Source organism: Grampus griseus (genome assembly GCF_964374135.1).
Source record: "Grampus griseus genome assembly, chromosome: 11".
Lineage (NCBI taxonomy): Eukaryota > Metazoa > Chordata > Mammalia > Artiodactyla > Delphinidae > Grampus > Grampus griseus.
In genome coordinates this window covers 93,247,207-93,272,926 of record NC_139005.1, presented here as the reverse complement: position 1 = coordinate 93,272,926, position 25,720 = coordinate 93,247,207, and the positions used below count along the sequence as shown (strand labels likewise).

General features: G+C 45.9%; 2 protein-coding genes across 2 annotated transcripts; both read right to left on the bottom strand.

The window, feature by feature from the left end:
- Positions 1-1,210: 1,210 nt before the first annotated feature.
- TOMM22 (translocase of outer mitochondrial membrane 22) lies at positions 1,211-3,283 on the bottom strand. The gene is made up of 4 exons (XM_082665523.1): positions 3,143-3,283; positions 2,772-2,890; positions 2,186-2,303; positions 1,211-1,949 (listed from the first exon to the last, which is right to left on the bottom strand). Exons 1-4 carry the CDS (start codon positions 3,260-3,262, stop codon positions 1,875-1,877), a joined length of 432 nt encoding a protein of 143 aa, XP_082521649.1. The 5' UTR covers positions 3,263-3,283; the 3' UTR covers positions 1,211-1,874.
- A 6,186-nt stretch (positions 3,284-9,469) lies between these two features.
- Positions 9,470-24,744, bottom strand: CBY1 (chibby 1, beta catenin antagonist). Its single transcript, XM_082666501.1, has 5 exons — positions 24,633-24,744; positions 12,673-12,788; positions 11,636-11,741; positions 11,432-11,550; positions 9,470-10,151 (listed from the first exon to the last, which is right to left on the bottom strand). Exons 2-5 carry the CDS (start codon positions 12,748-12,750, stop codon positions 10,071-10,073), a joined length of 384 nt encoding a protein of 127 aa, XP_082522627.1. The 5' UTR covers positions 12,751-12,788; positions 24,633-24,744; the 3' UTR covers positions 9,470-10,070.
- Between the last annotated feature and the right edge of the window lie 976 nt (positions 24,745-25,720).

Genomic DNA, 25,720 nt, shown 5'->3' with positions numbered 1-25,720 from the left:
TTCAAAAATCCAGACAAAATACTCACCAAGTAGGACTTGATTCAGAAAAAGCCCGAGACACTTTTCGACTTAATTTGTAAAAACTAGGCTCCACAACATGAAGAACCCTAACCCTAATCTTAAGTACAAGTTTTCTTTACTGACAAGTGACTGTTCTTCCCTGGTTAACAGGTGGAAGATTATGTATTTTCACAGAGGACCTGGGAGGCCCCAGCACCAAGTACATAGCAGGATTCCGAGCCAGACTGACTAGATTTGAATTCAGATCAGGCATTTTCTATTCAGCCTGGAACAGATCACTTAACCTTTCTGGGACTGTTTTCCTCTTCTGTAAAATGAGAACACTATACCAGCTCCTAAATTGTATAGTATAGTTCCAGCAACCCACGTAAAGGACTTAGTATTGTTACTAGCACAACGCCAATAAAAATGTGTGTGAAATGGGAAAATTACAAAGTTCAAAGATAGGGCTACAGTTGGATTCACTGTCAATAGCTCATCAGCAATTACAATTGATCCTCAAACAGCACAGGTTTGAACTCTGGGGGTCCACTTACACGTGAACTTTTTTCAAGAAATACTACAGTGCCACATGAACTGTGATTGGTTGGACAGAAGACACATAGAGGGCCAATGATTTTTAAAAGAAATGCACAGGCTTTTGACTGCAAGGAGCGTCAGTTCCCCTAACCCCGTGTTGTTCAAGGGTCAACTGTATTTTCAAAAAGAACAAACCTAAGATGTTCTATTTGCAACCTTCCTATCCCCAGACTAGATAGCAATACTATGTCATTCTTTGCAAGTTCTTTATAATTATTGTTTTTGCTTTTTTTTTCCTTTGGCTGAGCTTCACAGCATGTGGGATCTTAGTTCCCCAAACAGGGATCGAACCCGTGTTGCCTGTAGTGGAAGCACAGAGTCCTAACTACTGGACCACCAGGGAATTCCCCCTTTGTAAGTGTATAATGTCATTGTAGACTGTGCAAGTACATGGACCCAATCCTTTGCTGGTGGATCTGAAACTGACTGCTTGAACTCAGAGAGGTTCTTGGTCAAAGACGAATTTTTCTTTACCTCTGGGAATTTAACTAACGTGGGCCTAAGGGATCAGTCGGTATTAAACGGTGGTGCTGGCTCAGGTGAGAGAAAATGTGAGGGGCAGTTTTCTTTGTCCTAAAATGGTCTAAATAATTTCAAGGTATGTATGACGAGCACTTGGAAGACATTTTTGGTTGGAATCATTTTTTAATATTTAAATAGAAAAAGTGAGCACTGACTTTTTTTTCTCTTTTAGACACACACACGTCTAACAGCTGAAATATGCAGAGGAAATGAGCTCCTGCTCTGTCCTCCACAGTCCCCACGTTGTGGCTGAAGCTGTTGCCAGCCCTCTCTCCATCCTTTCCAACATACACAGAAATTCACAGCACAGCTGTAATGCATTCTATCTCGTGTGCACGTCCCTCCCCAACATCCCCATTCTTAAAAACCGAACAGTCGTTAATGGTCAGGGGCACATCCTTCCCGATGGCATCAGTTCCTACCCCACAATGGGATAGTGAGGAGATCTTCCGTCAGAAGTAATTTAGTGAAAGGGGTGGGATGGCCGGAGCTGGAGTAACCATCTGCATTGCTGCACTCGTATCAGAGTGAGGACAGAACACATAAGTCAGGAGAGCACGGAGGGCACAGTTGCAAGTGAGGAGTCTCTCCATGAGACAATGTGGGGAGAATTCTCCCCACCAGGTTTAGATAAATCAATGTGCCAAAGTTCAAAAAAAAAAAATTAAAAAAAATCCAATAATCAGCAGTTCAAACACTATTGAATTTTCAAACTTCTCCCACCAAGACAGGCCAAACATAGCAGTAACAATCTAGATCTTTCCAGGAAGTGAAGGTAGAGCCCCGGGCATTCCTCCTGACAGCCCTGTATTAGGCCCTAGAAGTATCTGGAAAAGAAAAGGAGGGGTGTAAGGCATTGTACAGACCTAGGGCTCTCATTTTCATCATACCTGTCCAGGCAGACAAGGTCTATGAAAACAATGCTGAGGGCACAGTCAGGCACCTAAAGGAGGGTGGGCCGGATCCCAATCCCTTCCGGCACACTAACCGCCCTACCTAGGTGCCGGAGGAATAAACAACTTATGTCTCCACTACTGGCAACAAGCCCAGGGTCTGGGCTCACCTGCCGCTGCTGCAGCTGCTGCTGCTGCTCCATCTGCAACTTCTCAGTCTCAAAGACGACCGGAAGAACCAGGATCATGAAGGAAGTGGTTCCAATCCACAAGGCTGCCCTGGAAAACCTGCGGAGGGAGCATGAGCACGACGGCAAGACAAAAATACACAGCTTCACCAAGACCTCACCAGTAACCGAATCTCTCACCCTGCACATTCCGATGTTCTTGGTAGGCGCGTTCTACCCAACTCTTGCACTGTACTCCTACCGGAAACAGGAGGAGCAGTTCTAGAGACTGTACCTCTAGTGAGAGTAGTCTGAACATCCTCCTGAGTTCTCACAGTGCTCCTTATACATTAATTATATCACATAATCTGAGCTGATCCTCACAACGACCCTGCCCAATAAGAACCCTCACTTTACAGACGAGGAAATAGAGACCAAGAAAGGTTAAAGTAGCACCAGTCCAAGGTCACTCAGTGATCTAGCTGGCGGGCTGGCTTCCAACCTAGGTCTGCGGCTCCCAAAGCCCGTGTTCATTCAGGGCACCTAGTCACCCCAGGCACACCCCAATGTCTTTGCCCTCGTCCCTTACCTGTACATTTTTTGAGCCACGAAGAGGGAGAGATCAAAAGTGGCTCCAGCCGCGGACCGGACTCTCTCGGGGAACATCTCCGTCAGACCCCACAGTCTCTCCGACAGAGTCTCATCTAACTGTGGTGGAGGAGGCGCGGATATGGGCCGAAGCAGCGGTAACCACCCCCCGACGCCGGGACATGCCGGTCTCCTGGAGCTAGGGCACCCCGGCCCCAGCGGAGCCTCACCCCGCCTCCCGGAGACGCCTCTGCTCGGACCTCTCCAGGCTCCGCGACGCGCCTTCGTCCCGCTCCTGCAGCACGCGGAGCCCTCACCCCCGCTCCCCGCCCGCACCCTCCCAGCCCCGCTCCGCCCCGCAGTGCCCAGTACCTCCTCGTCGTCTTCCTCCTCCAGCTCCTCCTCAGGCTTCTCGGCATCGCCTTTCGGAAGCAATTCGTCCGGGGACAGCGGCGCCCCAGGGCCCGCGGCGGCGGCGGCGGCGGCAGCCATGGCTGTGGGGAACACCGGAAGCGGAAGAGAAGAGGCGAGTGCGGCGCCGACGGCGGACAGAGCCGCCCTTCCGGGAGCCGGAGGCTGGAGAGCTGGGGAAGAGCGCTGCCCTCTGGTAGGCGGGCTTCACCGGCCTTCAGCAAAGGGCGGCCGGGAGGTCGGAGAACGTGAGACACGTGGGAAACTTATTAAAGCCCTGAATCGGGGTGCGTCAGCGGTTAATTCTGTTCTGTGGGCTTAGGGTGAGCCCGAAAATCTGCATTTTAACAAGCCTCCCAGAGATCGCACGTAGACAAACACGAATCCAGTTTCATTTCCCTGAGGGCTGTTTTTGGTAGGAGCAAAGTAGAGATTTGGAGATGTATTGGTCTTCTGGGAAAACGTCAAGTAAACAGTCCCAATGTACTAAAACAAAGGCGAGAGTGTACCAGGCACTGTTTGTACGTGCGAAGGGCGGGGGTGGGAGGGGCGCTCATTTAATCTTTGCATCAACCCACTGAGGTGCTACTATCCCCATTTTTTTTGGCCGGGCCATGCCGCATGCAGGAACTTAGTTCCCCAACCAGGGATGGAACCAGTGCCCACTGCATTGGGAGCCGCAAGTCTTAACCACTGGACTACCAGGGAAGTCCCTATTGTCCCCATTTTAGAAATGAGGAGATTGACGCACAGTACAGGGTTGCTGCAAGTATTTCTGGAGGATGGATTTCAAGATGTGGGTTTGCTGGCCAAAACGTATGAACATTTAAATTTTGGTAGGTATTAGCTAATTGCCCTCGGAATGATTATATCACATACTTTCACAATAGCAAATGGAAGTGTCCTTTTCTCCACACCCTCCCCAGCATTAGGTATTATCCATATTTGAAAATGCTCCTTTTTATAATGTGTCCCACAAGTTATTAATACAAGGGTAGTTTGATATACCTCTTTAGACAACTGACCATGGAACCGAAGAATCTCAGGATTGGACGGTCCTGATCCTTATCTGATACTTGAGAGACTTGTCCTGTGTTTACATATTCCGGGGAGGGGGGGCGGGGTTTGCACTTTCTCCAGATAGAGTCCTCAGTCCTCTTTATCTCTGGACAGGGCAGCTCTAACTACAAAAAGTCTTCATGTCACAAAAGGGTGCGTACTGTCTGATTCCACTAGGTAAAGTTAAAAGACAGCCAAAACCAATCTGTGGTGAGAAAGGTAGTGATCCCCTTTGAGGAGGAAGAGGAGGCGTATCTGGGAAGGCAGGAGAGTGTCTGGGGCGCTGGTAAAGTTCTGTCTCTTGGCGTGTGTGGTGTTCCCACGGGTGTGCCCATTTTGGATAATTCGTCAGCCTGTACATTTATGAATTACACTTTTTGCATGTATTTAGATTTTTTTTTAAAGTAGGCTTGAAACCAAGCAGGATCCTGTGGGTCCCTCCCGGGTACAAATCCTTTCCCTGTCCCTGTTTCTTGTTTGTAGGAAATAGGCTTCTTTCAGCTTCCCTGACCTTCCCTGAGTTCCAAAGGGCAGGTGCAAACAGTTGCTAATCAGGGAAGGGAGGGAAAGCAGAAACAAAGGAGGAGCAGTCAAGAAACAGTGCAGCGATCCTGGTTCCTCCTCAAGGGATATACAGAACCTTTGGGTTCTTCTGCAGGAACTAAGGTCCCCACGCAGGTGGAGGATGGTAAACTCAGGCTGAGAGCAAGATTCCTGCAGCACCGCCCTGTTACCTCACCACCAACCAATCAGAAGAAAGTCTGCACACAGTGGAAGATAAGGAAGACTCTGACCCTCTCCCCAAATGATTCTCCCAGAATCTTTGGAGTCCGCCTTCTCCCCAGGTTGCTGACCTCCTGAATAAAGCAAGCTTTTTTTCCAACCAGCACTTGTCTGAGTATTGGCTTTTGAGCAGTGAGCAGCTGAACCAGAGTTGGTAACAGGCTAGCTCTACATAAATGCAAGGGCAATCAGATGCCAATGGCTTTTGATTCTCTTATGGGCTCTTTTAAGAAATGCTGGAAGACCAACACTCTTCCTTTTAAAAAAATTATTTATTTATTTTAGCTGTGTTGGGTCTTCGTTTCCGTGCGAGGGCTTTCTCTAGTTGTGGCAAGCGGGGGCCTCTCACTATCGCGGCCTCTCCTATTGTGGAGCACAGGCTCCGGACATGCAGGCTCAGTCGTTGTGGCTCGTGGGCCTAGTTGCTCCGCAGCATGTGGGATCCTCCCAGACCAGGGCTCGAACCCGTGTCCCCTGCATTAGCAGGCAGATTCTCAACCACTGCACCACCAGGGAAGCCCCTAGACCAACACTCTTGAAGGGTAGAGAAGGCAGTCTTATGTGGAAACTACAGACATCATTGACTCTGATGAAATAAAATTCATATTTTATGGCAAGACAAGAAAAATTTAAACATAAAATCTTTCTTTGCCTGTTTGGGCCTCCTCCCTCCCCTTTAGTGTGTATTGTGCATCTGCATTAACCAGATCTCCTTAGGAGATAACCTTCCTTCTTGTAGAAGGCCATGATGACCCATGACCCACTACTCCCTGTGTACACATAGATCTGGATTGTGTAAACTGTCAATAATATGTCATTTAACATATAGCACTCTGTCTCAAAAACTTACATAACTGTGCTTTGACCTCTAACAGATGGAAAAATTCTCAGAGCTTTCTGAGAGGCTTTCTCCAGGTTATAATCCTCAATTTGGCTCAAATAAAAGCCTCCATTTCTTTCTTAGATTGACTGATTAATCTTTTTTTTTTTCCATCGACAACGCCAAGTGGAAAGTCACAAATGCTAATATGAAGAAGTTTTTGGAAAACTTTGACCAATTAATTTTGTTTATATTCACAAACAGTACATGATTTTTCTAAAAATCCATGTTTAAGGCTGAAAGAGCTCTTTCAATGTTTATAAAATTGTCCAAGGATAAGAAAAAATATTGGGAATCATGCCATGCAGAGTATTCAAACCTTAGGAATAGATGTGATGATCCAGAAATGGCCAAGTGAGAAAGACAGAGCCCTGTGGAATCAGACAGGTGAGGGGGTACTTAGTCAAAATCATAGAAAGTAGAATGGTGGTTGCCAGGGGCTGGCAGGGAGGAGGAGATGGGGAGTTCGTTTCCGATGGGTATACAACAGCTTCAGTTTTACAAGATGAGCAGTTATGGAGATGGATGGTGGTGATGGCTGTACAACAGAATGAATGTACTAACATTACTTAACTGTATGCTTTAAAATAGTTAAGATGGTAGATTTTATGTTATGCGTTTTGCCACATAAAACAATTTAATTAAAAGCAAAAAAAAAAATAAGAGAACAAGAAAAACAGAACAACTATCCCCCCAAAAACCCCCAAAGGGGCGGGGAGGGGCACCTTCTTTCCCCAAATCCAAGAGATTCGAGGAGGAGCTGCTGGAGATGAAGAAGGGAAACCTTCACTGAAGGTTTCAAGGGGAAATGCTCAGTAGCAGCAAAGAAGACATGTGGTAAGACTGATGCCAGCCCAGGGGCCTCAATCGAGGCACAAGTAAGTGCTAATGTCTCACGCTGGGCACAAAGCTGACTCTGCCATCTGGATGAGGACGAGGTGTTCTAGAAACACCCCCGCCCAGCTCCTCTCATTCCCTATCCCTCAAGTCCATGGTTTCCACCTTTCCTGTTCCTGTCTTGTCAGAATGGGAAACTGGTAATATAGTAGTTCCTAATTCAGTTTGGTTCGGTGTGGGGCGTAGATCCCTTTGAGAATTTTACAAAAGCTGTAAGTACTCCTCCCCAATAGAACATACACATTAGCCCGTATCTGTACAACTGTGCATACGGATCCCTTGTTAAGCCTCAAACTCTTAAGATTTCCTCTGATTTTTTTTGCACTCACACCCACAGAACTTTCAATCTCAGCTCTTCAGTAACAGTTCTTCCCTTATCTGACACTCAGCTCAGAAATTTACAAAACAATTGTAGTGATTACAAATGATGATGTCAAGTAGATAGCACTATTTACTTGGGTGCCCCCAGAAGTAGTAGATTTGGTCAATAAAGGCTTTGAGGAGGAAGTATTTTAGGCAGAACCTAATACATGTATCGGACAAAAAGGTAAATCTTTAAAGTATGTAGCATTTTTTTTTCTTTTTTTTGGCCACACCGCCCAGCTTTCAGGATCTTAGCTCCCTGACCAGGGATTGAACCTGGGTCCTCAGCAGTGAAAGCGCAGAGTCCTAACCACTGGACCGCCAAGGAATTCCTGAAAGTACGTAGCATTTCAGTGGGGGGGGGGGGAATAAACCAACAAAGGTTAGGGTGGTGACATATAGCTGATTCTTTTTCCTATTTCTTACACATTTTCATTAATAGGATTATCCTTGACTCAGATCACACACCACATCCATCAGCAAACTTACAATTTGATGGTGGGCTCCACCTTCAATTCCTGCCTAGAATTTGACCACTTCACCTCCTCTGCTGCCACTTCCCTGGTCCCAGCCTTGAGCTCTTCAGTCTGTTCTGACCACACAGAAGCCAGAGGGATCTTTTTTGTTAAGTCAATCATAGCATTCCTCTGCTGAAACTCACCAACGGCTTGCTTCCCTCATCACCCCAAATACAAGTCCTCCTTCACTGCAGAGCTGTCCCACATGGCTGCAGCCCCCTCAGGTGCCAGTGGTGGTACAGATGGGACCAGGACCCATGTCACTATGACAACCAAACGTGCCCCTCCTGACTCCAAAGGTTTCAGTCCTAGCCCCTTCCCTCCCAGCTGTATCACCTTGCTGGGCTTGTTTCTTCATCTAAAAGCAGGGGATGACGATAACAAACTTGAAAAATTCTCATGAGAATTAGAAATATAGCCCTTCTTTGGTTTATGTCCCAATAAACCCATCATAAGTTGAAAATATAAGTCGAAAATGCATGTAATACCCCTAAGCTACCAGACATCGTAGCTTAGCCAACTTACATGTGCTCAGAACACTTACATTAGCCTACAGGCGGGCAAAATCATCTAACACAAAGCCTATTTTACAAAAGGTGTCCAATATCTCATGTAATTTTTTGGATACTGTACTGAAATGAAAATGAAAAACAGAGTGGTTTTAAGTGTGCTGACTGTTCATCCTCGTGACTGCGTGCTGATGGGGAGCTGCAGCTCACTGCCGCTGCCTCGCATCACGAGCATCGTATTGCATTTTGCTGGCCCGGAAAACTATCGAAGTTCGAAGTACAGTTTATACGAAATGCGTATCACTTCTGTGCCACCATGAAGTTGAAAAATTTTAAGTTGAACCGTCATAAGTCGGGGGACTGTCTACAGATGTCTGGTATCCAGGGTGCAGGGTAAATGGTTGCTAATGATACTGGTCTAGGAATGAGCAAACTCAATTGCGCCTATTATCTGCACCTGAAGATTTACACCCTCATATAACATCCTTTTCCAATGTCTTCTGAATTAGTCTCTCCTATTATCGGGAAGGAAGGTTATGGGCTGGGGCTACAGATCATGCTTCTCTATCCCTCCCCCATGGAGCTGGCCCTGAGGGTGGCCTACACACAGCAGCCTCCATTGGAGGCAGCCCCCCACACAGCTCCCCTCTTTCAATGTGGGCCGGGAATCAGCAGGCTCCCACACTTCCGCTGTCTGATCCTAGACCAGTTTCTGAACCTCCTGGGCTTTGCTTCCTTATCTGCCAATAGGCACGCTGACTGAGAGGCCTTGCTCCACAGGGCTGAGCTGAGGAGGAAATGAGAGTGTGAGCAACATCCTGAGCCCCGTCCAGGTGGGAAACAGGTGTCCTGACCTTAGCAGCCATCCCTGGGCTAAAGCCTGGGGCTCTGTGTCCCCACCCTCAGCGGCTTCCCCCTTGACTTTGGAAGCTCGACTCCCTCTTACTGCGTTTGGCTGGCTCCCTCGCCCAGCCAGAGAAGCCCAGCTCACTCGAAGACACAGATTCCCACTCCAGGAAACCAGGCCCCCATCCCAACCACTCGGTCCCTGCCTGGTCCAGGCTAGTTCCAACACCCCGAAAGAGGAAGGCAGGGGAATCTGAGCAGAGAGACCGCTCTGTTCCAGACCAGCCTCTGCCAATGCCCAGGAGGCTGGAACGCTTCTTCTGCAACGGTGACCTTCCCCCACAACCTAAAAGTCCTGTCTTTGGATGGAGCATCGGAAGCTTAGAACCCAGCCTCCATTACTTACTTCTGCAAGAACTGATGTTTCTCTTCTCAGTCACTTTGGCCAGAGAGAGATTATAGAACATCATTTAATTTAAAAAAGTAGGGTAGACAGGAAAGTAGCACAAAAATATAGCGTTGCCGTGGGAGGGCGGTGCTTGCTGCTGAGGAGCTGACGCCAGAGGAGGCTGTGGGTTTGGGGAACAAGTATTCTCTAAAGGAGGGAGAGAGTGGCCTGAAGGGCAGAGAACCAGGAGACCTTATCTGAGACCCCTAACAACAAGGCTCTGTACACCTGATGCCACACCACACACAACAGTGTGAGGGGATGATACGACGAACTCCGTCCGCTAAGCGTGAGCCTGGGCCACGGGCATTGGTGTGTTAAGTAACTGGAGGACACCAAAGGCCTCCGTCACCCCAGACCTCCCTGAGGAGGCCTCGCTGTGCTGTGAAGCACAGGACTGGCCTGGAATCCACTACGCTGTCACCTTCCTACTGCCAACCTAAGGGGGCCAGTGCCTTTTGGCCCCATTATATGATACTCTCTCCCAGGACCTAATCCACTATTTGGTTAAAAATTCCCTCAGCCACATCCTCCTCTTCTGACGAAGGGTTTCCCCGTGTGCGCCTGACGGGTGGCTTTGGGGTCTTCATTTTCTCCGCCGGCTGACACTCTTCAGTTCATCCAGCTCCTTCTCCATTAAGTGGGATTCAGCAGTGGTCTCAGAGAGCTGGAAGCAGAGCAGCAAACCGTTATAAAGAAGGACGTTTCTGGGCTATGTTTCAGGTTGGCAAGGCCAGCCCTGCGCGCTGGGAGAAGCCCCACGGCATTTCCCTTAACGCTGCCGGCAGCCTCCACGACGGGAAGCCCTTGGTAACTGGGCAGAAAGTAACCTCCTGATGACCCAGGGCCTCAAGCACTTGAAGAACATTTACCATCCATTCTATCAACATTTTTGATCACCTAGGGTTGCGTGGCACTCACTGCGCAAAGCACACCAGGTTTCAGGGGATGAAAAAGGCAAATATTGGCGATTTTAAGGTTAAAGGACTAAGGTCTAAGTTGCTTCTGAGTCGTGGCTCACATAAAAACGTTTAAAAAAGCATGCCACTTCCCGCATCAGAATCCTTCAGTGGTCTTTAGAGGAGAGGGTGGAAGACACTCCAGGCAGGGACGGAGAGACGCAAACTCCAGAGGTCAGCTTACTGTGAAACAGAGGAGCCGCACTTCCTGAGCAAGACGCTATTCCAAGAGCTTTGCTTATATTATTAACTCACTAATGAGGTAGATCCTACTAGCGTGCCCATTTTATTGCTGAAGAGACTACGTTTCTTACAGATACAGAGCAGTTAAGTCACACAGCCTGTGTGACTGAAGTCACACAGCCAGTGGTGGAGCTGGGCCAGGGACCTGGGAATTTTAGCTCTAGACACCTGCTCTTAACCACTGCAGTGTGTGCTCTGCTGCCTCTCAACCAACCGTCACACACAGCCCTAGGCTCAAAAGGTTGTTGGGTTTTTAAAAGCCACAGGAAGCCGATGCCAACGCAGAGAGTGCCCGTCGGCAGGTCTGCGCGGGGCACTGACTAATGGCTGCGTGGTGCAGGACCTCGCCCAGCCCGGAGCAGGCTGTCCTTCTTCCTGAATGCCTTCATCCCAGCCTCCATTCCCACCTTTATCTTTCCACATTCAGCTCAAATATCCCTTCCCCTGCAACATCCTCCCGACTGGACAGAATGAATCTCTCTCTCCCACGTGCGGACACCAGGCCGTGGAAAGACTTTAATCACTGCCCTTACCATGAGGCACTGTCACTATGTTTACTGTCTATCTCCCCACTTGACTGGGAGCCCTGGAGGGTGGGGACTGTGTCTGATTTGGTTTTGTATCTTTGGATTCACAGCAACGTACCTGAGCAAACTGGCACTCGAGAGGTGTGGGCTGGCTGAAAGGACTCGCAGTGGACCTGCCTAAAGAAAGCCAAGGCTTCCCTCCCCACCACCCTCCTCACCATGTCCAGCAGGATGTCCACCTTCAGCCGCAAGAGATTGTTCTCTTCCTCCAGCTGCTGGTTCCGCCTCCGGAGGCGCTGGGCCTCCCTCCGGTCCACACCTCCACTAACCCCTGTCTCTGGTGGAAGGACACAGGCAGCAGTCACAAGGCGGGGGTTCCTTCCACCATCTTGCTGGGCAAAATGGTAGGAAATGCAGCCCACCTGCTATCCACTGGCCGTTTTCAAACTTCAGGCTCTGCCCGGCCAGGTTCATGGTGGGCGTTCCATAGTCAAGGCCCAGCTCCACCTCCCGGGTCGACCGATCCAACTGTGGGGGAGACGCGCATGTTGGCTTCAGGAGGCCACAGCACAGGGGCTCGAGGCCCAGCACCTCTTCTGCTAACGGTGTGATCCCAACAAAGCATTTCTTCTCTATACTCATCACCCAGCATATTTAGTGATTGTTTTTAAGTCAGAAAATTAAATAAGGTACCCCCAAAACTTTCAAACTGTAAGAGAGAAGAAACGTACAGCTTTATACCATAGATATTTTCTGGAAAAGCTATATATGCTGAAATTTGTAAACTGAATTATTTCGTATGTACAGGGCACTTAGCAGTTTAAGAAATCCGACTGTAAATTTTGAATAAAGTGAAAAATTCTTTTTAAATGTAATAAGCCCGAGCTATCATTTGTTTCTTATGGAGCTACGTATGTCCTGGGAAAGGCATAAAATGCTAAGGCCCAAGGAGTAGTAGGAGCTGTTCTTTAATGTGTTTTTCAGTGTTTCTACAGCTCACTGAGCGCCCACCCTGCACCAGGACTGGTACTGGATATACAGAAATGAATGCAACCCCTCTGCCCTCAAGGAGCTCAGAAACTGTCTTTGGAGCTGTGATATATCCTTCTGAACGCTCTTAATGATAGCAAAACATCATCCTTTGAGAATAAATTTGATTCTTAGACATGAGTAAAACTGATTCCTGGACAAGTCTTGGGAGTCAAGTGAAGTCAAATTGGATAACATCATTTGGTCCCCAAAATGATAATGAGGACGACTACCTTTTAAGGTTCTTCAACAAGCTCTGACAATAATTCCCAAAAAGGAGTTTAAAAATGTTTTCAGCAATAACAATAATATGAATTAAAAGGATGCCCTCCCACGAGGATACCTCTGGAGGACCACACTTTCCATAAGAAACCAGGCTCGATGCTCCAGTCACGCTGCACACCAGGTCGAGCCCCATGCTGACACTCACATTATGCAGGTTGGAGAGAGACGCAGACTTCCGAGGGGGCGTCTTCTTCGGACTGAATGTACTCCCAAAGAGAGGCATCTTTGGCCTGATGAAGGAAAGGTCAATGCTCTCTTCTCCTAGGGGCAGAAAAAGTCAGGGATACAAAGAGTTGGGTCAGTGACCTTGCGCCCCGTCCCGGAATCATGAAAACACACATCTCATCACGTGGCCATTAACAATCCTGGGTAACAATCCTCAGCTCCCATGTGCTGAGTGCTCACTATGTGCTAGGCATAGTGCCAAAACCTTGGCAATATCTCAGGCCTCACAACCACTCTTTGTTTAGTTCCTCTTCCTATACCTATTTGACAGATGAGGTTTAGGAAGACTAAGGTCCTAAGTGTGAGTGAGTATTAGAATGCAGGTCTGTGTGGCTCCACAGTTCATGTTAACCACAGGCAAGTGCCTAACTGGCCTGTCTTAAGTTTTGTCACAAATTGGCATTACCAGATTTACACTCTAGGGCAAGGCATGTGATCCTACTTATTCCTGAACACTGGTAAGACTCACAGCTAGGGCAACAGCTTCTATATATACTCCATTTTCAAGAAATGAAGCCTTTCCTGGGACTTGCCTTTTTCCTTTTTTTTTTTTTTTTTTTTGCGGTACGCGGGCCTCTCACTGTCGTGGCCTCTCCCCTTGCGGGGCACAGGCTCTGGACGCGCAGGCTCAGCAGCCATGGCTCACGGGCCCAGCCGCTCCGCAGCATGTGGGATCTTTCCGGACCGGGGCACGAACCCATGTCCCCTGCATCGGCAGGCGGACTCCCAACCACTGCGCCACCAGGGAAGCCCCTTTTTGCTTTTTTATTGGTTTCTTTTTAAGTTTTTTAAATTTTTCTTAAACTTTTATTTATTTATTTTTGGCTGCATTGGGTCTTCGTTGCTGATCGCGGGCTTTCTCTAGTTGCAGCGAGAGGGGACTACTCTTTGTTGTGGTGCACGGGCTTCTCATTGTAGTGGCTTCTCTTGTTGTGAAGGACAGGCTCTAGGTGCATGGGCTTCAGTAGCTGTGGCACAAGGGCTCAGCAGCTGTGGCTCACGGGCTCTAGAAAGCAGGCTCAGTAGTTGCGGTGCACGGGCTTAGTTGCTCTGTGGCATGTTAGGATCTTCCAGGACCAGGGCTTGAACCTGTGTCCCGTGCATTAGCAGGCAGATTCTTAACCACTGCGCCACCAGGGAAGTCCTATTGGTTCTTTTTTGATTAAAGAAGTTCTTAATTTTAATGGGATCTAACTTATCAAAATATTTTTTTAATGATTAGTGTTTTTGTGTCCTATTTAAGAAATTTTTGCCTAAGGTCACGATATTTTCATATATTAACTTTTGGAAATTTTCTTCTTGCAGCTTTCACATTTAGGACTATGACTCATCTGCAATTAACTTTTGTATGTGGTGTAGAGCAGGGTCATGGTTCATTTCTTCCCATGTATTACCCAATTTTAATGTGTAGCTTAAAAAGATTCCCTCGGGCTTCCCTGATGGCGCAGTGGTTGAGTGTCTGCCTGCCGATGCAGGGGACACGGGTTCATGCCCTGGTCCAGGAAGATCCCACGTGCCGTGGAGCGGCTGGGCCCGTGAGCCATGGACGCTAAGCCTGTGCGTCCGGAGCCTGTGCTCCACAGAGGGAGAGGCCACAACAGTGAGAGGCCCGTGTACTAAAAAAAAAAAAAAAAAGATTCCCTCTAAAAAACTGTAGACTGATGATAACAATAATGAAAGCACAGGTGAGCAAAAAGAAAGAACCACAGCTCTCACTTTTCCTACTCTTAGGTATAAAAATCTTCCTTCACCACATTATGAGATAGAAATAGTAATGAGTTTATCATATCTGACAGGAAGTTGGCCAAAAAAGAGGGAATTTCTCAAGACTATCTGAAAAAAGGTTTTATGTCAACTATCATTAAACGATAACTCAAAGTAGGAATTCATCACAATTAGCAAGACATATATTCAATGAGAAAATGAAGAAGAAATTCTGTGCTGTTTTCAGTGATGCCGAAATTAACATCACTAAAATTAATGATAAAAGTTTAGAAGCTTCTTCGGAAGCTTTACAATACATATATACACTGTACAGAAATATATGCATAAACGACTTATAAATAAATAAATAAGACATTTAGAGGTGTGTGCTCATGAGAGTTTTACTAGTGTGTGTTTCTGATTAAAAACAGTGGTAGAGGGCTTCCCTGGTGGCGCAGTGGTTGAGAGTCCACCTGCCGATGCAGGGGACACAGGTTTGTGCCCCGTTCTGGGAAGATATCACATGCTGCGGACCGGCTGGGCCCATGAGACATGGCCGCTGAGCCTGCGAGTCCGCAAAAAACAAACAAACAAACAAAGAAAACAGTGGTAGAGAGCCCTGAACCAAGATGGCGGAGTAGAAAGACGTGCTCTCACTTCCTCTTGCAAGAACACCAGAATCACAACTAGCTGCTGGACAATCACTGACAGGAAGACACTAGAACTCACCAAAAAAGATATCCCACATCCAAAGATAAAGGAGAAGCCACAATGAGACGGTAGGAGGGGTGCAATCACAGTAAAATCAAATCCCATAACTGCTGCGTGGGTGACTCACAGACTGGAGAACACTTATACCACAGAAGTCCACCCGCTGGAGTGAAGGTTCTGAGCCCCACGTCAGGCTTCCCAACCTGGGGGTCTGGCAACGGGAGGAGGAATTCCTAGAGAATCAGACTTTGAAGGTTACTGGGATTTGAATGCAGGACTTCAACAGGACTGGGGGAAACAGAGACTCCACCCTTGGAGGGCACACACAAAGTAGTGTGCGCATCGGGACCCAGGGGAAGGAGCAGTGACCCCAGGGGAGACTGAAACAGACCTACCTGCTAGTGTTGGAGGGTCTCCTGCAGAGGCAGGGGTGGCTGTGGCTCACCGTGGGGACAAGGACAGTGGCAGCGGAAGTTCTGGGTAGTAATCCTTGGCGTGAGCCCTCCCAGAGTCCACCATTAGCCCCACCAAAGAACCCAGGTAGGCTCCAGTGTTGGGTTGCCTCCGGCCAAACAACCAACAGGGAGGGAACCCAGCCCCACCCATCAGCAGTCAATCACATTAAAGTTTTGCTGAGCTCTGCCCACCAGAGCAGCAGTCAGCTCTACCCACCACCAGTCCCTCCCATCAGGAAACTTGCACAAGCCTCTTAGATAGCCTCATCCACCAGAGGGCAGACAGCAGAAGCAAAAAGAACTACAGTCCTGCAGCCTGTGGAACAAAAACCACATTCACAGAAAGATAGACAAGATGAAAAGGCAGAGGGCTATGTACCAGATGAAGGAACAAGATAAAACCCCAGAAAAACAACTAAATGAAGTGGAGATAGGCAACCTTTCAGAAAAAGAATTCAGAATAATGATAGTGAAGATGATCCAGGACCTCGGAAAAAGAATGGAGGCAATGATCGAGAAGATGCAGGAAATGTTTAACAATGACCTAGAAGAATTAAAGAACAAACAAACAGAGATGAACAATACAATAACTGAAAGGAAAACTACACTAGAAGGAATCAATAGCAGAATAACAGGCAGAAGAACGAATAAGTGACCTGGAAGACAGAATGGTGGAATCCACTGCTGCGGAAGAGAATAAAAAAAAAAGAATGAAAAGAAATGAAGACAGCCTAAGAGACCTCTGGGACAACATTAAACGCAACAACACTCACAATATAGGGGTCCCAGAAGAAGAAGAGAGAGAGAAAGGACCAGAGAAAATATTTGAAGAGATTATAGTTGAAAACTTCCCTAACATGGGAAAGGAAATAGCCACCCAAGTCCACGAAGCGCAGAGAGTCCCATACAGGATAAACCCAAGGAGAAACACGCCGAGACACATAGTAATCAAACTGGCAAAAATTAAAGACAAAGAAAAAGTTACTGAAAGCAGCAAGAGAAAAATGACAAATAACATACAAGGGAACTCCCATAAGGTTAACAGTTGACTTCTCAGCAGAAACTCTACAAGCCAGAAGGGAGTGGCATGATATACTTAAAGTGATGAAAGGGAAGAACCTACAGCAAAGATTACTCTACCCGGCAAGGATCTCAATCAGATTCCATGGAGAAATCAAAAGCTTTACAGACAAGCAGAAGCTAAGAGAATTCAGCACCACCAAACCAGCTCTACAACAAATGCTAAAGGAACTTCTCTAAGTGGGAAACACAAGAGAGGAAAAAGGACCTACAAAAACAAACCCAAAACAATTAAGAAAATGGTCATAGGAAGATACATATCGATAATTACCTTAAACGTGAATGGATTAAATGCTCCAACCAAAAGACACAGGCTTGCTGAATGGATACAAAAACAAGACCCATCTATATGCTGTCTACAAGAGACCCACTTCAGACCTAGGGACACATACAGACTGAAAGTGAGGGGATGGAAAAAGATATCCCATGCAAATGGAAATCAAAAGAAAGCTGGAGTAGCAATACTCATATCAGATAAAATAGACTTTAAAATAAAGAATGTTACAAGAGACAAGGAAGGACACTACATAATGATCAAGGGATCAATCCAAGAAGAAGATAAAACAATTATAAATACATATGCACCCAACATAGGAGCACCTCAATACATAAGGCAACTGCTAACAGCTATAAAAGAGGAAATTGACAGTAACACAATAATAGTGGGGGACTTTAACACCTCACTGACCCCAATGAAAATAAATAAGGAAAACAGAAGCTTTAAATGACACAATAGACCAGTTAGATGTAATTGATATTTATATGATATTCCATATAAAAATAGCAGATTACACTTTCTTCTCAAGTGCACACGGAACATTCTCCAGGATAGATCACATCTTGGGTCACAAATCAAGCCTCAGTAAATTTAAGAAAATTGAAATCATATCAAGCATCTTTTCTGACCACAACGCTATGAGATTAGAAATGAATTACAGGGAAAAAACGTAAAAACACAAATACATGGAGGCTAAACAATACGTTACTAAATAATCAAGAGATCACTGAAGAAATCAAAAAGGAAATCAAAAAATGCTTAGAGACAAATGACAATGAAACCATGCCAATCCAAAACCTATGGGATGCAGCAAAAGCAGTTCTAAGAGGGAAGTTTATAGCTATACAAGCCTACCTCAAGAAACAAGAAAAATCTCAAATAAACAATCTAACCTTACACCTAAAGGAACTAAAGAAGAACAAAAAAAACCCAAAGTTAGCAGAAGGAAAGAAACCATAAAGATCAGAGCAGAAATAAATGAAATAGAAACAAAGAAAACAATAGCAAAGATCAATAAAACTAAAAGCTGGTTCTTTGAGAAGATAAGCAAAGTTGATAAACCATTAGCCAGACTCATCAAGAAAAACAGGGAGAGGACTCAAATCAATAGAATTAGAAATGAAAAAGGAGAAGTTACAACAGACACCACAGAAATACAAAGCACCCTAAGAGACTACTATAAGCAACTCTATGCCAATAAAATGGACCATCTGGAAGAAATGGATAAATTCTTAGAAAGGTATAACCTTCCAAGACTGAACCAGGAAGAAATAGAAAATATGAACAGACCAATCACAAGTAATGAAATTGAAACTGTGTTTAAAAATCTTTCAACGAACAAAAGTCCAGGACCAGATGGCTTCACAGGTGAATTCTAGCAAACATTTAGAGAAGAGCTAACACCCATCCTTCTCAAACTCCTTCAGAAAACTGCAGAGGAAGGAACACTCCCAAACTCATTCTATGAGGCCACCATCACCCTGATACCAAAACCAGACAAAGATGTCACAAAAAAAGAAAACTACACGCAAATATCACTGATGAACACAGATGCAAAAATCCTCAACAAAATACTAGCAAACAGAATCCAACAACACATTAAAACGATCATACACCATGATCAAGTGGGATTTATCCCAGGAATGCAAGCGTTCTTCAATATACGCAAATCAATCAATGTGATACACCATGTTAACAAACTGAAGAATAAAACCCATATGATCATCTCAACAGATGCAGAAAAAGCTTTTGACAAAATTCAACAACCACTTATGAAAAAAACTCTCCAGAAAGTGGGCATAGAGGGAAACTACCTCAACATAATAAAGGCCATATATGACAAACGCACAGCAAACATCATTCTCAATGCTGAAAAACTGAAAGCATTTCCTCTAAGATCAGGAAGGAGACAAGGATGTCCACTGTCACCACTATTATTCAACATAGTTTTGGAAGTCTTAGCCACGGCAATCAGAGAAGAAAAAGAAATAAAAGGAATACAAACTGGAAAAGAAGAAGTAAAACTGGCACTGTTTGTAGAGAACATGATACTATGCATAGAGAATCCTAAAGATGCCACCAGAAAACTACTAGAGCTAATCAATGAATTTGGTAAAGTTGCAGTTTACAAAATTAATGCACAGAAATCTCTTGCATTCCTATATACACTAATGATGAAAAATCTGAAAGAGAAATTAAGGAAACACTCCCATTACCACTGCAACAACAAGAATAAAATACCTAGGAATAAACCTACCTAGGGAGACAAAAGAGCTGTATGCAGAAAACTACGAGACACTGATGAAAGAAATTAAAGATGATACCAACAGATGGAGAGATATACCACGTTCTTGAATTGGAAGAATCAATATTGTGAAAATGACTATACCACCCAAAGAAATCTACAGATTCAGTGCAATCCCTATCAAATTACCAATGGCATTTTTTATGGAACTCGAACAAAAAAATCTTAAAATTTGTATGGAGACACAAAAGACCCCGAATAGGGCTTCCCTGGTGGCGCAGTGGTTGAGAGTCTGCCTGCCGATGCAGGGGACACGGGTTCGTGCCCCAGTCCGGGAAGATCCCACATGTCGCGGAGCGGCTGGGCCCGTGAGCCATGGCTGCTGGGCCTGCGCGTCCGGAGCCTGTGCTCCGCAACGGGAGAGTTCACAACAGTGAGAGGCCCACGCACAGCAAAAAAAAAAAAAAAAAAAAAAGACCCCGAATAGCCAAAGCACTCTTGAGGAAAAAAAACGGAGCTGGAGGAATCAGACTCCCTGACTTCAGACTATACTACAAAGCTACACTAATCAAGACAATATGGTACTGGCACAAAAACAGAAACATAGCTCAATAGAACAAGATAGAAAGCCCAGAGATAACCCCACACACGTATGGTCAACTAATCTATGACAAAGGAGGCAAGGATATACAATGGAGAAAAGACAGTGTCTTCAATAAGCGGTGCTGGGAAAACTAGACAGCTATATGTAAAAGAATGAAATTAGAACACTCCCTAACACCATACACAAAAATAAACTCAAAATGGATTAGAGACCTAAATGTTAAGACCGGACACTATAACACTCTTAGAGGAAAACGTAGGAAGAATACTCTTTGACATAAATCACAGCAAGATCTTATTTGATCCACATCCTAGAGTAATGGAAATAAAAACAAAAATAAACAAATGGGACCTAATGAAACTTCAAAGCTTTTGCACAGCAAAGGAGACCATAAACAAGACAAAAAAACAACCCTCAGAATGGGAGGAAATATTTGCAAACAAATCAACACAGGATTAATCTCCAAAATATATAACAGCTCATGCAGCTCAATATTAAAGAAACAAACAACCCAATCCAAAAATGGGCAGAAGACCTAAATAGACAATTCTCCAAAGAAGACATACAGATGGCCAAGAAGCACATGAAAATCTGCTCAACATCACTAATTATTAGAGAAATGCAAATCAAAACTACAATGAGGGTATCATCTCACAGCAGTTAGAATGGGCATCATCAGAAAATCTACAAACAACAAATGCTGGAGAGGGTGTGGAGAAAAGGGAACCCTCTTGCACTGTTGGTGGGAATGTAAATTGATACAGCCACTATGGAGAACAGTATGGAGGTTCCTTAAAAAACTAAAAATAGAATTACGATATGATCCAGCGATCCCACTACTGGGCATATACCCAGAGAAAACCATAATTCAAAAAGACACACGCACCCCAATGTTCATTGCAGCACTATTTACAATAGCCAGGTCATGAAAGCAACCTAAATGCCCATCAAGAGACGAATGGATAAAGAAGATGTGGTACATATATACAACGGAATATTACTCAGCCATAAAAAGGAACAAAATTAGGTCATTTTTTGAGACATGGATTGATCTAGAGGCTGTCATACAGAGGGAAGTAAGTCAGAGAGAGAAAAACAAATATCGTATATTAACGCATATATCTGGAACCTAGAAAAATGGTACAGATGAACTGGTTTGCAGGGCAGAAATTGAGACACAGATGTAGAGAATAAATGTATGGACACCAAGGGGGGAAAGTGGCGGGGGTGCTGGTGGTGGTGTGATGCATTGGCCGATTGGGATTGACATGTATACACTGATGTGTATAAAACTGATGACTAATAAGAACCTGCTGTATAAAAAAAATAAATTAAATAAAATTCAAAAAAAAAAAAACCAACAACAAATAGCGGTAGGCCCACAACCTGGAAGATGGCATTTGACACTTTAGGACTTGGACAAACCAGAATCATTCCAGCTTGGTGGTGGACAGGACATCACTGAGGACTAAGATGATGAGGGAATTTGAAGCTATGCTATCATATCATCCAAAACACAGTGGAAGCCCCTGGCATTGCTTCTGCTGGAGAAAAGAAAAAGGGTGGAAGAGGGAAGACAATTAACCTTATGTCTACAGAGAGCGGAACAGGAATGAAATGGGAATATCCAGGAAGAAAGATTTTTAACTCAAAAAAGAAAAGGTCACAACAAAAACTAACTAATATCACTTCCTGCTTATCCACTAGGGTTTGGACACAATGCTAGGCACACTTCATATATTTCTTTTATTCCCTGTAGTAACCCCATAAGGTAATTTTTCTGTCCATATCAGAGATGAGAAAACTAGGGCTCGGAGAAGTTATCCAATTTTCCCAAGGTCCACAGCCATGGTCAGCTGGCTAAAGATGTATACCAAATTATCCTTGTATTAATAACTTGTGGGGGAGACTTCCCTGGTGGCACACTGGTTAAGAATCCTCCTGCCAGTGCAGGGCACATGGGTTCGATCCCTGGTCCAGGAAGATCCCACATGCCGCGCAGCAACGAAGCCCATGCATCACAACTACTGAGCCTGCACTCTACAGCCCACGAGCCACAACTACTGAGCCCGCGTGCTGCAACTACTGAAGCCCGTGTGCCTACAGCCCATGCTCCGCAACAAGAGAGGCCACCACAATGAGAAGCCCACGCACCACAACAAAGAGTAGCCTCCACTTGCCGCAACAAGAGAAAGCACATGCGCAGCAATGAAGACCCAATGCAGCGATAAATAAATAAATAAATGTATTAAATAAATAAATAAAATTTAAAAAAAAAAAAAATTTTAAAAATTCAAAAAATTTTTTTAAATTAAAAATTTTTTAATTAAAAAAATCAAAAGAAAAATTTAAAAAACCTTGTGGGGTACATCATAAAAGGAAGCATTTTCATCCATCACATTGGCAAAATTTAAGAGCTCAAGAATATCCAATGCTGGTGAGGGTATGGAGAAAAAGATACTTTCATTTACTCTTCGTGGAAACATAAGATGCTATCATTTTTTCAATTAGGCAAAAGCTAGCAAAGTTTTTCATGTGCCCACGCTTCTAAAAACTCTCCTCCAGAAAGAATTGGACATGTTCACGCAAATGTTCTCTATTGTTGATAACAGCGAAAAATAAGAAACAATTCAAAATGCCTACTAATGGTTGGTGTAGCCAAATATATCGTGGCACATTCTTATAAGGGAGTCCTAGACGTCAAGTAAAGACAGAGAGACAGCTGTACATGGACCCCTCTAACATTAAGAAAGCAAGCGAGGGACTTCCCTGGTGGTGCAGTGGTTAATAATCTGCTTGCCAATGCAGGGGATATGGGTTCGAGCCCTGTTCCGGGAAGATCCCACATGCCGCGGAGCAACTAAGCCCGTGCACCACAACTTCTGAGGCTGCGCTCCAGAGCCCAAGAGCCACAACTACTGAGCCCACATGCCTAGAGCCTGTGCTCCGCAACAAGAGAAGCCACGAGAAGTGGCTTGAGAAGTCCAAAGAGAAGTCCGCGCACCGCAGCAAAGAGTAGCCTCTGCTCTCTGCAACCAGAGAAAGCCTGCCCACAGCAACGAAGACCAAACGCAGCCAAAAGTTAATTAATTAATTAATTTTTTTAAAAAAAGCAAGCGACAGAACAATGTGTATACTATAATCTCACATAAGACAAAAAGAAAATAAAAAGTGAGCATATAGGTCGCTAAATAAAAAAGATTTGGAGGGATAAACTGCACACAGTGGTTAAATCTGGGAAAGGAAGTAGGATGGCTGACTCAACTGAATTTGCCATTTTTAAAAACTTTTAATTTTAATTCTAATTTTTTTTGGCCGAGTCGCTCAGCTTGCGGGATCTTAACTCCCCAGCTAGGGATGGAACCTGGGCCCCTGGCAGTGAGAGCACCGAGTCCTAACCACTGGACCACCAGGGAATTCCCTGAATTTGCCATTTTAAAGGTAAAAAAAAAGCCAAATAGTGGCAATTTCATGTTACAATATAAAGTTATATTAAAGAAATATATTTCTGGATTTACTGAATTATTACAATGATAATAATATATCCATATATTACTTATGAAAAAACAAATGAACAAAAAAAACAAATAAAAAGCAGTCCCTGCCCCTCCAAGATCTGGAGACCAATTGAAGAAGGAAAAATAAGCCAAGTTGTTCTTGCAAAGCCCACAGTGGTGCTAAGAGCACTAAGCCTGAGCATATCACCTGGACACAACAGACCAAGTTCTAGGCCTGGCTCTGCCCCTCAGTTGCCGGCTAAACCCCGGCCAAGTTACTTTATTCCTCCAGGTTTTAACAGGGCACTTCACGCATGACCTCACTAATTCTCACAACACTTAAGCCAAGCACCGTCACCAATATATTACAGATGAGGAAAAGGAAGGGTCTGGACTAGCTTTTAAGTCAGATCCACTCATCCACAAACAGCTCTGGCTGAGATCCTGGGATCCTAGAACATTAGTATGGACCAAGAGGTCCCAGCTGTACCCTTGGCCCAAGGAAGCCTTCTTTCCAGTGGAACTCCCTGGAGAGAAAGGGCTCAGCACAAAGGAGAGCTTCTAGGTTCCAACCATTGCTCTGCTTCTCAACCCCAGTGGGACCCTGCAACTTACCTTCCCTGGGCCCCAGGCATAACAATAGTACCCACTCACAGACTGTTTTTTGTGCTTTAGTGTTTTTAAAAAACTGTCGCACTTGATGCTCACAAACAACCCTGGCAGAAGTAGATCAAGTAGTTTGTTCCTGTCTACAGATCAGAAAACTGAGGCTTAGAGAAGTTAAGTAACTTGTTCCCAGTCACGCCGTGGGAAGGTGGTGGAATTGGGCTTCAAATAAGGTCTACTCGTCTGCGCTGATGATAATAATCACTTCAACACTGTGCAACGCTTTACAGTTTGCAATGGGCGATAAAATACATTATCTTATTTTAATCTAACAAGAAGGTGAGGAAGCAGTCTCTGGCTTTCATCGGATTCTCGAAGAGTTCAGAGCCAACCAAGTATAAACCATGCAGGTACACGCCCACCCAGGGCTGTAAACTAACGGTAGCGAACAAACGTTCGTTCGCAAGCTCTCGTTAATCACCTTCACAGCTGACTTATGAGAGGAACTACCACCCCAATTTACAAAGGAGGAAACACACTTGGATAAAGGAGGTGACGGGCCTGCGGTAAACCCGGCCCCCGCCCCCTGCTCCGCGCCCTCCGGCTGCCCCAGCTGCGGAGAGGCCCTGGGTCCCCTGGGGAACGCCCGGGGGTCCCAACCCTCCTCAGGCCCTCGGGCGACGCCTGGCTCGGAGACGTACCTGACGTGCCCCAGAAGCTGAGGTTCCAAGAGAACCCCCCGACCTCCCGCTGGGTACCCAGCAGAGGCCACGTCCCCCGCCGCGACCTCGACCGCCAGCGCCTCCAGTCCGCGGGCCGCGCGCAGGCGCACACGCAGCCCCGCCGGGCTCTACCACCGAGGGAGGTGGGGGTACCCGACACGGCACGATCCCCAGCGCGAGCCTACGCAAAGCACCAGAAACTCTTGAGGACTACCCCCGATATATTTAATAGAATCCACAAAGGCAGTGTCTTCTGGAGTCACTTCCATGCCCCGTGCTACAGGCTAGAACGAGGAACCACACTCACCCTCCCCACAAACCCCTGGGTCTGGTCTCCCCCGCCTACAGGGGCCGTCGCCGTGGTAACGGCGTCTCGGGATGAGGTGGAGGCTCGCCACGCCTCCGTTGTCGTGGGAAAGGTGCGAGTGGTGGCTGCGGCCCGCGTTGCCTGGAGAACGTCAGGACTTACAAACGCAAAATGGGCCTCTCCCCGACGTCCCTCCTCCTCTTCCTCCTCCCAGACCACAAAACAAAGCGCACCCCTTCCTGGTGGATGTGGGGACAACGGGTGTCGGGTGTCCCATCCAGAACTTTACAGGGTCCCCAGAGGGAGCCGTGGCGGAATAGGCCCCGAGTTCGTCGGATTCCGCCTATGTCTTCAGGTAAGATGAACAGACAGACAGTGACCCTGCCTGCCAGCCTCCCCACGCCGGGCCTCTCATTGGCTTTGACGGGCTGGGGAACCTGAGGTCAGGGGCCGCTTCAGGGTCGCACAGTGAGCAAGAGCAGAGAGCTACTCGAGAATCAACTCCAGATCTCCTAAAATCCTAACTGTGTGTATTACTGGTTCCATTTGACAAATGAAGAGACTCCGGGTCATTCAAGGGATATTTACTGGCTGCTTAGTGAGTGCACCAGGTCATCCATCCAGGGAGGGGCAGGACCCATAGGTCTCTGGCTCCAAGTGCAGTTTTCTTCCAACTACACGTTACTTCATTGAAAAGGGGAGAGTTCCGTGTCCTAGAACCAAACCACATGGTCTAACCCAGCACAGTCCAATGGAAACA